This window comes from Mirounga angustirostris, unplaced genomic scaffold, assembly GCF_029215605.1.
Source record: "Mirounga angustirostris isolate CCGP_5_RB_7025 unplaced genomic scaffold, mMirAng1.0.hap1 SCAF_9, whole genome shotgun sequence".
In the NCBI taxonomy this organism is placed as follows: Eukaryota; Metazoa; Chordata; class Mammalia; order Carnivora; family Phocidae; genus Mirounga; species Mirounga angustirostris.
Genome location: NW_026991717.1, coordinates 135813740 through 135828334, shown reverse-complemented (window position 1 = coordinate 135828334; position 14595 = coordinate 135813740). Strand labels below are relative to the sequence as shown.

Genomic DNA, 14595 nt, shown 5'->3' with positions numbered 1-14595 from the left:
AATACTGAACGGTCAGCTCTTTAAAAAGTATGCATATTTATATATGTACATCAGTTTATTATAAATTTTACTGGTATAAAGGATGGGTAGGAAACAACTTACAGAACAACCTAAAATTTGCAATACACTTTCTTTTTTTTTAATTTAATTTTATTAAGTTATGTTAATCACCATATAGTACATCATTAGTTTTTGATGTGGTGATCCACGATTCATTCTTTTCGTGGAACACCCAGTGCTCATTGCAGTACGTGTCCTCCTTAATACCTATCACTGGGCTAACCCATCCCCCACCCCCCTCCCCTCTCAAATCCTCAGTTTGTTTCTCAGAGTCCGTAGTCTCTCATGGTTCATCTCTCCCTCCGACTCCCCCCTTCAGTTTTCCCTTCCTTCTCCTAATGTCCTCCATGCTATTCCTTATGTTCCACAAATAAGTGAAACCATAGGATAATTGACTTTCTCTGCTTGACTTATTTCACTTAGCATAATCTCCTCCAGTCCCATCCATGTTGATGTAAAAGTTGGGTATTCATCCTTTCTGATGGCTGAGTAATATTCCATTGTACATATGGACCACATCTTCTTTATCCATTCATCTGTTGAAAGGCATCTCGGCTCTTTCCACAGTTTGGCTATTGCAGACATTGCTGCTATGAACATTGGGGTGCATATGGCCCTTCTTTTCACTACATCTGTGTCTTTGGGGTAAATGCCCAGTAGTGCAATTGCTGGGTCATAGGGTAGCTCTATTTTTAATTTTTTGAGGAACCTCCACACTGTTTTCCAAAGTGGCTGTACCAATTTGCATTCCCACCAGCAGTGTAAGAGGGTTCCCCTTTCTCCACAACTTCTCCAACATTTGTTGTTTCTTGTCTTGTCAATTTTTGCCATTCTAACTGGTGTGAGGTGGTATCTCAGTGTGGTTTTGATTTGGATTTCCCTGATGGCTAATGATGATGAACATTTTTTCATGTGTCTGTTAACCATTTGTATGTCTTCTTCAGAGAAGTGTCTTTTCATATCTTCTGCCCACTTTTTTGACTTGATTATTTGTTTTTTGGGTGTTGAGTTTGAGAAGTTCTTTATAGATCTTGGATACCAGCCGTTTATCTGTAGTGTCATTTGCAAATACCTTCTCCCATTCTGTGGGTTGCCTCTTTGTTTTGTTGACTGTTTCCTTTGCTGTGCAGAAGCTTTTTATCTTGATGAAGTCCCAAAAGTTCATTTTTGCTTTTGTTTCCCTGGCCTTTGGAGATGAATCTTGAAAGAAGTTGCTGTGGCCGAAACAAACTGAGTGTTGTTGGAGTGGGGGGTGGGGTGGGAGGGATGGGGGGACTGGGTGATAGACACTGGGGAGGGTATGTGCTGTGGTAAGCGCTGTGAATTGTGCAAGACTGTTGAATCTCAGATCTGTACCTCTGAAACAAATAATGCAATATATGTTAAGAAAAAAAAAAAAGAAGAAGAAGAAGAAGGTAGCGGGAGGGGAAGAATGAAGCGGGGGAAATCGGAGGGGTAGACGAACCATGAGAGACGATGGACTCTGAAAAACAAACAGGGTTCTAGAGGGGAGGGGGGTGGGAGGATGGGTTAGCCTGGTGGTGGGTATTGAGGAGGGCACATTCTGCATGGAGCACTGGGTGTTGTGCACAAACAATGAATCATGGAACACTTCATCTAAAACTAATGTTGTAATGTATGGGGATTAACATAAGAATAAAAAAAATAAATTAAAAAAAAAAAAAAAAGAAGTTGCTGTGGCCGATGTCAGAGGTTACTGCCTATGTTCTCCTCTAGGATTTTGATGGATTCCTGTCTCACATTGAGGTCTTTCATCCATTTTGAGTTTATCTTTGTGAATGGTGTTAGAGAATGGCCGAGTTTCATTCTTCTGCATGTGGCTGTCCAATTTTCCCAGCACCATTTATTGACGAGACTGTCTTTTTTCCATTGCATGCTTTTTCCTGCTTTGTCAAAGATTATTTGACCATAGAGTTGAGGGTCCATATCTGGGTTCTCTATTCTGTTCCATTGGTCTATATGTCTGTTTTTGTGCCAGTACCATGCTGTCTTGGTAATCACTGCTTTGTAATACAGCTTGAAATCGGGCAATGTGATGCCCCCAGCTTTGTTTCTTATAAATTCTACAACCAGTGATTCTTGCAGAAAGCGTTTGCCAAACCATAGTCAATCTGTGGTTGCAAATGACAAAGCAACCATGCATGATGGTTGATGTTTTCATTTGTGTTAATAAGCACGACAAAAGTAAAACAATACAATGTGCCAGAGCTTCACTCATTTATCAGTGACAGGAGTGACTTCTTTGCTGGATTGGATACTGGTGTTTGAATACTGGAAGAATATTCTCTCTTTTTGTTTGTATTATTCACAATATAACAGCTACAAATAGGACATTCTTTGAAGTGTCATCTGCATTATTAACATTGTCTCCATCAGTGTCTTAAGTGCAGATAGTCAACAAAATAACAAATCAAGCTCTGATTGGTAGCATTTGCTGATTTCTGTGGCATAAATTCTCCTGTGGCTGATTTCAAGCTACTGGCGTGACATCACCAAGCACAGACCCGGAGGAGGAGTGCGGTAATGCCTCATTATGTATAGTTTCATTAGTCCTGATGCGCTGGACCTAAATAACCCCAAACACACAAGTCACATGTACTGAAATGGTTTGAAAATGAGGACTTACCTGGCATCTTTAAAAGGAGCAATGCAGGGGCGCCTGGGTGGCTCAGTCGGTTAAGCGTCTGCCTTTGGCTCAGGTCATGATTCCAGGCTCCTGGGATCAAGTCCCATGTCGGGCTCCTGGCTCTGCGGGGAGCCTGCTTCTCCCTTTACCTCTGCCTGCTTCTGCCTCTGCTTGTGTGCTCTCTCTCTTTTTCTTTGTCAAATAAATAAATAAAATCTTAAAAAGAAAAGGAGCGCTGCAGTTGTAGAGAGATGGCAGGACAAAGGTTTCAGGATCCAAGGGCAGTAGACTGCGGAAATGTAAACATGTTGGGGAAATGAATGGAGTCAAGTTTGTGTGCAGTTCGCCTGGTGCTATCTCAAGGCCAATGAGTCTAGATCTGTCTCTAGCAAAGGAAAATTTACATCCTGCCTTGAGGCAGAAAGGGGGAGAGTAGAGAGAGCTTTTCCTGCATTTGCTTTATCTTAATTTCCTGTGGCTCAAAATAATTTTTATGTAAAAGAGGCATATTTTGGCATGACATACTCTGGCTTCCTTCTCTCCCCATTATCAAACATTTATACAATATATAAATAATTCATTGTCAAAAGTTGTATATTTTATAGTATTCTTTTTCCTCTTTGAACTCACATGTCCCCTCCGCTTCCCTCCCCTCAAATTTGATTTCGATGTAGTAAATATAGTCCTTGCCTGCTACGAAACTAGGGATGTGGATAGAAATGCAGACAATTTTAATTCCCACTGAACATAGGCACTAAGTGAATGGAATTGTCATGATGATGATTACCAGTACACCATTTGGCTAAGCAAGAGAATATGTTGCAGATTATGTTAGTTGCCAAACAAAAAAAGTAAAATGTTACTGGAAATGCATGTTGTGATAGATGTCTATGGTTTTCTCCCTCCTTAGTTCATGCATCTGTGGATGTGTATTATTGAGAAAATGCATGCAGGGCTGGCCTCAGTTCTATACTATTTTTTGTCTTTATAGATGTAAGTTCTGACCAGCCTTTAGTAGATGGAATGGAAGTTTTGCTATGATGTCACTCTATTCTTCAACCATCTTCTAAGTCACAGTTATTTCTTGTCAACAATGCGTTTTATTTTTTATTTTATTTATTTATTTATTTTTATTTTTTTTAAAAGATTTTATTTATTTATTTGACAGAGAGAATGAGAGAGAGAGCACATGAGAGGGGGGAGGGTCAGAGGGAGAAGCAGACTCCCTGCCGAGCAGGGAGCCCGATGCGGGACTTGATCCAGGGACTCCAGGATCATGACCTGAGCCGAAGGCAGTTGCTTAACCAACTGAGCCACCCAGGCGCCCCAACAATGTGTTTTAATACTCTATCAGCAGAATCAGACCCTTCCTCAAGTTAGTTGGGGGAATTAGAAACCGACTCACGAACACGAGGGCAATTACATGTAGCTATTTCTAGCTGTTCCTTTGTTTGGCACCTGAGGAATTTATACCCCAAGGCAAGACCCCCTAGTAGAGAGGCTATGGGTCTGCCTTTCCTTTCTGAGGTGGGAGAAGGCAGGAGGAGAAAGGACAGGAGCTGCTTGCCTCTTGGACTTCAGGCCGGGGTTCTTGGGTCAATCAGCTTTAGGAAAGAGTTAGCTGGAATTTGAGAATCTGGAAATTATTATTATTATTTTTTAAAGATTTTATTTATTTATTTGAGAGAGAGAGAGAGCCCAAGAGGGGGTAGGGTCAGAGGGAGAAGCAGACTCCCTGCTGAGCAGGGAACCCGATGTGGGACTCGATCCCGGGACTCTGGGATCATGACCTGAGCCGAAGGCAGTCGCCCAACCAACTGAGCCACCCAGGCACCCGAGAATCTGGAAATTAATTCCCTTACACAAGGTACACCTGAATATCCTGTTGGTGAGTCTTCTTGTGTCCCAGGGGGCATTGTCGCGCAGTTTGAAGACCACTGCCATAGACTCTCCAAGAGAAATAAAGGAGAAACAGGGAGTTTCCCCAACCCCAGCCACAGCAGTGCCCTGTTGTGACCTGGATCCAGCGGAGCCTGCAGCTGGGGTGGGGGTGGGGTGTCCCCCGCAGTGCTTGCTGTGGCATCTGGTGGTTGTTAGAGCTTTGGTTCTGCCCCAGTGATCACGACTTCCTCGACCATTTTTCATGGAAGGCCAGAAAACTCTGCTTCTAGCAGGAACAGAAGCCATCAAACCCCTGTGCCTCAGTTTCCCCATTTGAAAGTGGGATTTGCAACACCAGCTTCACAAGGCTGTTGTGGGATGAAATGAGAAAAAGAATACTTTAGTGTTTTGGAAACATCGAGCATGATTCAAGCCCAGGGAAGTGGTTCTGCCCCGGACCAGGGCTTCAAGAACAGCAGAAGCCCAGGGTCAGCGAGGGAAGGGGACTCCACGGTTGCTGGAAACTGCTCTGCATTCTTCAGGAAAGTCACCCTGCAGTTGAAGGTAAAGCAAGTTGCAGGGGCTCAGCCTGTCCTTTCCACATCCCCCCGGGCCTTGTTTCCTAGGCTCACCCAAGGAGAGCAAACCTGTGTCTGATTTTGCCAAAGCACACCATGGGCCAAGTTACACACTGCTGGAGGTTTCTGTCTGGCAGAAACGCCAATGTTTTTGGTTCAGTAGAAAAGATAACCCCTAAGATTATACCTGTGTTGATATTGACCAATTTTGTGTCTAGTCTAGCATCTCACTTTAACCTTAAAAAAAATGTGTTTAAAAATTGCAGGGGGCCCCCCTCAGTCATTAAGCCTCGGCCTTCGGCTCAGGTCATGATCCCAGGGTCCTGGGATCGAGCCCCGCATCGGGCTCCCTGCTCGGCGGGAAGCCTGCTTCTCCCTCTCCCACTCCCCCTGCTTGTGTTCCCTATCTTGCTGTCTCTCTCTGTCAAATAAATAAATAAAATCTTGGGGTGCCTGGGTGGCTCAGTCGTTAAGCGTCTGCCTTCGGCTCAGGTCATGATCTCAGGGTCCTGGGATCGAGCCCCACACTGGGCTCCCTGCTCAGCGGGAAGCCTGCTTCTCCCTCTTCCACCCCCACTGCATGTGTTCCCTCTCTCGCTGTGCCTCTCTGTCAAATAAATAAATAAAATCTTAAAATAAATAAATGAATAAATAAATAAATAAATAAAATCTTCAAAAAAAAAATGCAGTTTCTACATGCACCTTGAGCCAGCTCTATTTCCTTACTGGTTCCCTCATAAATAAACTGAATAAACCTTTCACTTGTGTTCATTCTGTCTTTATATTTCATTACATATATATATATATATAAAGATTTTTATTCATTTGAGAGAGAGAGTGAGAGAGAGAGACAGCACAAGTGGGGAGGGGGTGGGGCAGAGGGAGAGGGAGAAACAGACTCTCTGCTGAGCAGGGAGTCCGATGTGGGACTTGATCCCAGAACTCTGGGATCATGACCTGAGCCAAAGGCAGACACTTAACTGACTGAGCCACCCAGGTGCCCCTTCATTCTATATTTTTATGAGAATCATGTTTTAAACTTTTTGAAATTTATATGTGGACGGTGTATCATATATATATATATGTATATATATATAAAATATAGAAAAGAGAGAGACAGACAAATAGATATAAAATTGCTTTTGATCTTATTAAATTCTCCTGATAATCTTGGAAATAGACACTATAACCCCCATTCTACAGATGAAGACATGGAGGCTCACAGAGGCAAAGGAGCTTGCCCAGGGGTCCCAGACAATGAGCAGTAACAAGTGGATAGTGGGATGTGAAAATGAAGTCTTTGAGGTCTTGGGGCACCTTATTTACATTTGGCTGAAACAGGTGACTTTTTTAAAAAAAGATTTTATTTATTTATTTGAGAGAGAGAGAGTGAGCGAGAGAGAGCACAATCAGGGTGAAGGGCAGAGGGAGAAGCAGGCTCCCCGCTGAGCAGGGAGCCCGATGAGGGGCTTGATCTCTGGACTCCGGGATCATGACCTGAGCCGAAGGAAGACACTTAACGGACTGAGCCACCCAGGTGCCCACAGCGGACTTTTTAATGCCAAACTCATGTCCCCTCCCACCGTCTCCGAGGCTGTCTGGGTGGCCCCAGGCTGGGTGAATTTACCCTACTCTGTTGTGGGATTATTTCACCTACGTTCTTGCCTTCTATGCCTCGAATCACGGATGCAGCGGCCCCTGGGGGCCACCGAGGGCTATGTCACTGTTCACAGGCTCCAGGGCCTGCCGGAGCCCTGCGTCAAGGTGCTGAGCCTTCAGATGCATCAAATTAGCCAGGGGAGTGGGATAAATTATGCTTGGCTCCCCTCTGTGAGGACCACCCCTAATCCAGGCCCTCCTCCTCCCCCAACCCCACGCTGGCCTGGCCTGGAGGGACTCCAGAACCCCGAGCAGCAAGGGCTCCCAGTCTGCCCCCAGCCACTGCTTATGGGACCCATCAGCCCAGGAGGCTAATGTCACCAGAGTGGCTGATGGCACCATGTGACAGAAATCTCCCTTTTCAACCAAGGACCCAGATAAGGGTGTGTATGTGTGTGTGTGTGTGTAAATTCAAATGAGATTGTATGAAATTTTATATCCTGTGACCTGCCCTTTGCCTTCAATTACAAAACAAATATTTTGTATGATCACATTTCCTCGTCTATTTATACTGTATAATGTTCTCTTGTGTGGATGGTTCCATACGTTAACAAATCCCTACTGAAGGCATCAGTGTTGCTAATAATGTTTTGCTGTTACACACAGCCTCGTGATTTTTAACCAGGTGAAATGGAACAGAGTTAAATACAAACCTAATATATGAGCCCTCCACCCTCCCACCCCCCCACACACCCTTACCCCACTCACTCTCCCCACCCCCCGCTAATCATAATTGCAATTGTCCTTTCTCCAATGCCCCCTGTGTGTCGGAGCTGTGCTGGGGGCTACACCCTACCGTACAGTCTACAAAACTCACCTTCAGGGACTTCTAGCAACTTCCTGTGGTCAACCAGTGTGAGACGACCCAGAGCCTGAACTCCACCATCCATCTGATTTTAGAACTTCAGATCCTCAGACAGAAGAATCTGCCAGGATGAGTGTATTAATCATGTTTTTTGTTCTCTTCACTTTATGATGCTTTGACATCTTGGGGCCTTGTGGACCTGAGAGGGATGGTCCAACCCAGGCCTGGCTAATTCCTAAACATAGCAAATGACTTGCCTGTGAGTTGAAAACCCACACCACCGCCCACCTGCTGTATCAAACTCACACACTAAGTCAATCTACCCCCTGCCCTAAATCACCACGGCCAGGTTCTGAACCACGAGGGACCACCCTTGCAGCCCAGAGTCTGCCAGAATTATCCAAACTATTCAATACTAAACTTACTCAATGTACTTACCCTACCTCACCTGTTCTGTCCCACAAGAACCACTGTGAAGGCTCAGGTCCATGCTCTCCCTTCGCTGCTGCCTCCTGACTGACCCTGCTGCTTTCCCATGTGGCCCCGGGTGACATGGCTGGTGTGCCCCTTTCTTTTGGGGATTGTAAGTCATGAACTATTCTTCTGAGGCAGTTATCTCTGTATCTGATTAAAACAAAATCCTGGGGCGCCTGGGTGGCTCAGTTGGTTAAGCGACTGCCTTCGGCTCAGGTCATGATCCTGGAGTCCCGGGATCGAGTCCCGCATCGGGCTCCCTGCTCGGCAGCGAGCTTGCTTCTTCCTCTGACCCTACCCCCTCTCATGTGCTCACTCTCTCTCTCTCTCATTCTGTCTCAAATAAATAAATAAAATCTTAAAAAAAAAATTAAAAAAACCCCCCAAAACAAAAAAACCCCAAATCCTGGACATATTTTAAAATAATGAGGAGGCCGATTGGGCTTGGCTGGGGACATGGACCAGCCACCCTAGTTTTTGCTCCTTGGCCCTCTGCCCGTTTCATCCATCCCAGCCACCTTCCTCTGCTGGTCTGTCCAGTCTCCTCTGCTGGGGCCTGGTCCATTCCCCAAGTCTGCCCAAGTCTAGGCTCTAATGTTTTGGTCTAAATCGATTCAGTTTCCAAAACACTCCTTCTGGGGGCCCTTTGTTGAGTCTCAGAAAGAGACAAATGTTCTTGGGAGCTACCGGCAAAGCAGAAGAATCTGTCTACGTTGTGAGCGGCGTAGATTGTGCACCAGGAACAGCACTCCACTGCATCATCTTTTCAAGACCTGCTGTGTGTCCAGGCTGGGACACGCGGTCATGGGACCCAGGGAAGGACTCTTCCAGTGAGCTCATGGCACTCGCAGGAGACCCATGTTGGGTCTGGGCTTCCTTCAGATGTTCCACCTGCAGATCTTGGAGGTTTGTCTCCCTTGAAACTGGAACTAAATGGCACTAAGACTGACCAGAGATTCAAAGAGGCAGGACCCCGGGGAGGGGGGCAAGGGGATCAAGAGAAGAGAAAGGGGGTTCAATTCTTTAGTGTCTGTGATGGGGTCGCCTGGTGGAGTTGCCCCAGTAGCAACACAGGGAGACCTGTGTGCATTAAAGAGACAAAGTGAGGTGAGTTGAATAGGAAGAAAAAGTACTCCTTCCACCCCATGCTCATACTCCTGTGGGTTTGATATGTAGAAGATAAGACTCAATGCCAGCACGAAGCTCTGTGAGCTTTGTACATTCTTCTGGACTCTGTGTGGCTGTGTGCTCTTGTCTGCCCTGATATTAGGATGTCTAATAATGAACGCCCCCTCAATCTCCCACAGAAGAAGTTTGGGTGCTCCCACTGAGCCTGAGGCAGCTGGCAATATAAGAGGAGAGGGGGTGGGGATAGCTAGGACATTGGCGGTCTTACCTAGAACCTGCTATGGGAAGGGTTGAGCTAGGACATCAGTGGTCTTATCTAGAACCTGCTGTGGGAAGGGTTGAGCTAGGACATCAGTGGTCTTATCTAGAACCTGCTATGGGAAGGGTCCAGCTAGGACATTGGTGGTCTTATCTAGAACCTGCTATGGGAAGGGTCCAGCTAGGACATTGGTGGTCTTATCTAGAACCTGCTATGGGAAGGGTTCAGGGATAGGTCTGTATGTCCAAGTCATACATACACAAGCCCTGGGTCAGAGCTGCTGGTATGGACTAGGCTCAGGGGAGGCAAATTCAGAACCAGCTTGACTATAGCCTCCAAACTCCATGTACACATCCATAGACCAGGTGGCTCATACAGGAAGAGGCAGAGCAGGAATAACTAGAAAGGCAGAAACCTTTTAACAGGTCCAAATAAGGTTGAGAGCCATTCTCTGTTCTTTCTGGAAGTTTCATATACTTGAGGAGGGCGTGGTGTGCTGGAGCTGGCTCCTATAGGCTCACAGCAGTGTATGGTACTTCTCTCCCCAACTCTGTGCTCCGTGACGTCAGGTGAAGGTGACCATGGTGGGAATATTTACATCATAGCCACCAGCAGTTGCTACAAATCAGGATGTCTTTTTTCCCACAGAGCTGGTCATTGAGCATTTATTGGCACATCTCTGGCAGTAGGTAAGGGTGGTGGGAAGGCATATGGGAAACAGGGAGATCTAACAGACAGCTCCCCAACACGTGCAGTGGGTTTTGAAAGTTCTGCCCCTGAGCCACCTGAAAACTAATCCTAACCTAAGCCTGAAAGAGATTGTTGATTTTCTTTGTATGTGTGTGAATTCAGCAACAAATAGTGAAGAATGAAAATAACATGGGCTTAAGAGTCAGACAGGTCTGCCTGGGTTTGGACCCAAGCTCTGCTACCTTATCAGCTTGTGACCTTTCGTGTGCTGAGCTGCGATTTCATTTGGTATCTGCCTCTTCATGGGGTGTATTTGATAAGCCAAGCATTTGGTATACACTGTCTCTACTCCTCACAAACCTTTAATAAATGTAGAAAAACATTTATTCACTTAGTCAATAAGGATTTCTTGGCTACCACTTGGTGGTGGGTAATGTGATGCCCAATATGCTGGCAGTATGTGGGAGTGTGCGGGCAGAGTGCAACGTTGTCATATGATGCCATACCCAGCCCTCAATGGCCCCAGTGAGTCCTACCTCCTGGTGTTCACACCCCTGTGTATTCCCTCCCAGAGCCTCAGGGGTGTTCTATGTGACCAGCAGCCTGTGGCAGAGTGATGGTATGTCAGTTCCCAGATCAGGTTATAGGAGCCCTCAGCTTCAGTCTGGGGCTCTCTCTCCTGAGTCACTCACTCCAAGGGGAGCCAGCCACCATGCTGTGAGTAGCCCTACAGAGAGGCCCTTGTGGCAAGGCACTGACAATGTGTGAGTTAGCTAGCGAGTGGATTCTCCAGCCCCGGTCAAGACTTCAGTTGACTGCAGCCCTAACAGCTTGACTGCGTCCAGAGAGACGCTGAGCCAGAACCACCCAGCTGAGCCCCTTCCAGATTCTGACCCTCAGAAACTGCATGAGACAGTAAGTATTCATTGTCTGAGCTGCTGAATTTGGGGGTAATTTATTACGCAGTGACAGTGAACACAGATGGGTCTCAGGATTTGAAACTAGAAAAGTACTATCTAATTTTACAGATGAGGAAACGTAAGTTGAGATAAATCTATATGCAACTTGCTCAAGCAGGAGGCCATAGAGCACTAGAGAGGAAGGAAGTCTTAGGAATCATCAATTCAACCACATCATTAAAAAAGATAATTAAAGGGGTGCCTGGGTGGCTCAGTCAGTTGAGCATCTGACTCTTGATTTCGGCTCAGGTCATGATCTCAGGGTTGTTGGATCAAGTCTCGCGTCGGGCTCCGCACTCAGCAGGGAGTCTGCTTGAGATTCTCTCCTTCTGCCCCTCCCCCCGCTCACTCTTGTGCTCTCTCTGTCAAAGAAAAAAGGTAATTAAAATAATATTTGATATTAAATCGCCATATGGCATCAAAAAAATTGCACCCTAATGCCATTCCCCCATTATGTCAACTATCTGCATTTCTCCATGGCCTCTTCCACTTTTTGGCTATAAGCTGAATAGTTATTATTCTAATGTGTATGCAATTTTGAGGCCAATTTCCTAAATTTTACATCACTTCATTTACATGTTGTCATCTATCTACAAGATATCACATTGATCATTTAACATGATATTCCATGGTATCAACGAGTCATGCTTCCTAGGCCTTCTGGTAGAATACGTTTCTGTTGTGTATCATAAACAACTTTCTGAGAAACACCTAGATAAGTGATCTTTCCATTTCCCCCCCGTTTTTTCCTTTCAATACATTCCTAGGAGTGGAATTAATAATGATATATGTTTTTGCTCTTAGTATAGATAGAAGGGGTGCCAGAAGGGATATCTTAATTTTTCTTCATCCTACACTTCTGACATGTCTGGAGGTCCAGAGGGGGTGCTCTCTCCGGGCATCTGGCACATAATGGTCTGATTGGTCTCTAGGAAAAAACTCACCTCGATAGAAGGTGGGGGGCTGAGCCAGAGAAAAAATAACCACTATTTATTGACAGCCTACTGTATTCCAGACATGTGACATTCATGATTTCTAATATCTACAACTCTAATAGGTATCTGTGTATGTGTGTCCCATTTTACAGGTGGAGAAAGTAAGCCACACAACTGGTGTGTGATAAAACTAGCAATCCAAACCCAGATCCGATGGACTCCAGTGTTAGTCTCACTGCATAACATTGTCTTTTTTTTTCTTCTCACTGCATAACATTGTCTTTTTTTTCTTCTCACTGCATAACATGGTCTTTTTTTTCTTCTCACTGCATAACATGGTCTTTTTTTCCCCTTCTCACTACATAACATTCTCTTTTTATTCATTTATTTGAGAGAGAGAAAAAGAGAGAACATGAGCAGAGGAGAAGGGCAGAAGGAGAGGGAGAGGGAGAAGCAGCCTCCCCGCTCAGTGGGGAGCTGGATGAGTGCTCGATCCCAGGACCCTGGGATCATGACCTGAGCCGAAGGCAGATACTTAACCGACTGAGCCACCCAGGCACCCCTACATAACACTGTCTTGAAGTCAACTTTTATTGCTCTTTGGTGTTATATTTTATTTTATTTTTTAACGGAAAAACAAAACTTGATTTATTTTACTTTTAAATTCCACACCGCAACATTTTACTGAAAATGAAGTGATTTTTAATCTATAAATAAAAGACTCTCTAAATGATACTCAGGATGTTTTACAAGTTTGGTTTTAAGATAGATTTGAATTCACAACAGGTTTTACACACAACGATTTCAATCAATTGGGCACTCCGGAACACAATGTGGAGGCATAACAAGTATGTGACTACTTCTTAATAGTCCCAGGGGATAAAGACCTTTTTCAAATATGGAAAGAAATTAGTCTTTCTACAGTTTTAACCCCTAAAAGCTATTCTCCTTTATAGACAACGATATTATTGTCAGTTTCATACACCTTTACTTTATAAAGAACTCCCAGAAGAAGAAATTTCTGGAGGTTTTCCCAGATATATACAGCTACATTTTCTGTCGTGCTTACAACATCTGCAAAGTATGGCACATCCAGATCCAAATTCTTATGCTCAAGGGGCTTCATAATTGCCTCCTCCATATACTCTTTGAGGTCAGTCAAATTCATAACCATTCCTGTAACAGGATCAATCTCTCCATGCACCGTCACCACAACTTTATAATTGTGCCCATGGCCATTTAGATTGTTGCATTTCCCAAACAGTTTCAAGTTTTCTTCATTACTCAGAGATTTGCTGTGGAGTCGGTGGGTCGCGCTGAAGGAGACGAGGCGGGACACCCGCACCTGGGGGCGACAGCCCTCACCAGCGCCCACCATGCTCATCGCCTCGCCTCCACACTGGGCTGGCGCAGGGGCTGGAAGACTCATTGGCGTTATATTTTATGACTACATTGACCCCCAACAGCCTTCAATTGATGTGACCTGGGGACCAGGTCACAAAGGTGTTGCTCTTTCCAGAAATCATGTCAGTTTCAGCATCCGCAGAGACACGTGACTACATATATTGAACTGCAAACTTACCTGCAATGGAACTTGATAATCTCTTTCATTTTCTCTGGTTTAAGGCAAACCCCTCAATTTAAATTTGAAGTGAAAGTGTTTGCCCAAGGTCACGGGTGAGTTACCTTGCAATTCCAGCTCCGTCCCATCCCCCACACATTCCCAATTTATGGCTTTTTGTCTTTCCACTCCTCTCCCCCACCCAGCCTAACATGTGCATTCCCAAGAGAGGCTGAAAATAACCCCTTCCCCACCATTCTCCAGGAAAACAGGTTGAGAATCAATTTGTCAGAGAGTCCCCTCCTTTGTAAACCGAGCCAGGGCGTGACTAATCCCACACACCCAGGTCCATCCGGCGAGACAAAGCCAGGGACACTGTGCCTCTTCCCAGGCCACAGGAAACCTGAACAACAGCCTCTGCCAACCTTTCAAGTGTCTGTTTCCTCAACACTCCAGGCTCCAGGGCAGAGGGTCCCCCTCCCACCTCTGGCGAGTCAGAAGCCTTCACAGGAGAATGTCTCCCTATATGGTGGTTGTTTTTTCCATGCTCCGGGCTGGTTCCCAAAATAGGTGCTGGGGAAGTGGCTCTCTTTTACTCACCAAGGGAAGGGCGTCTTCCAGAAAAGACGAAGATATCTGGGGATGGAACTGGGGAAGGGGAAGGCAGACCTTTGGGATTGGTCATTAAGGGAGGGACATTATGTCTTGTGTTGTGGACTCCAAGCCCTTTAATCAGACATGAGGGAGGAGAAGGGCCGCCTGGAGGGGCCATGACTAGTTCCAGAAGAGTGACTGCAAGTACGTAGGGGTTTTGTTTTGTCATGAAGAGATCCTAGGGCCATTTCTTCCCCTTTTCTTTCTTTTTTTTTTTTAAAGATTTTATTTATTTATTTGAGAGAGAGAATGAAATAGAGCATGAGAGGGGGAGGGTCAGAGGGAGAAGCGGACTCCCTGCCGAG

The 14595-nt window shown here is 45.4% G+C and overlaps 1 protein-coding gene across 1 annotated transcript; it reads right to left on the bottom strand.

Moving 5' to 3' along the window:
* Window positions 1-12754: 12754 nt before the first annotated feature.
* Window positions 12755-13453, bottom strand: LOC123862500 (6-pyruvoyl tetrahydrobiopterin synthase-like). Its single transcript, XM_045902029.3, has one exon. The coding sequence runs from the start codon at window positions 13451-13453 to the stop codon at window positions 13016-13018; it is 438 nt and encodes a 145-aa protein (XP_045757985.2). The 3' UTR covers window positions 12755-13015.
* Between the last annotated feature and the right edge of the window lie 1142 nt (window positions 13454-14595).

Coding starts and splice junctions, on each gene's coding strand:
- LOC123862500 (XM_045902029.3), bottom strand. CDS start 13,453: ATGGTGGGCGCTGGTGAGGGCTGTCGCCCCCAGGTGCGGGTGTCCCGC.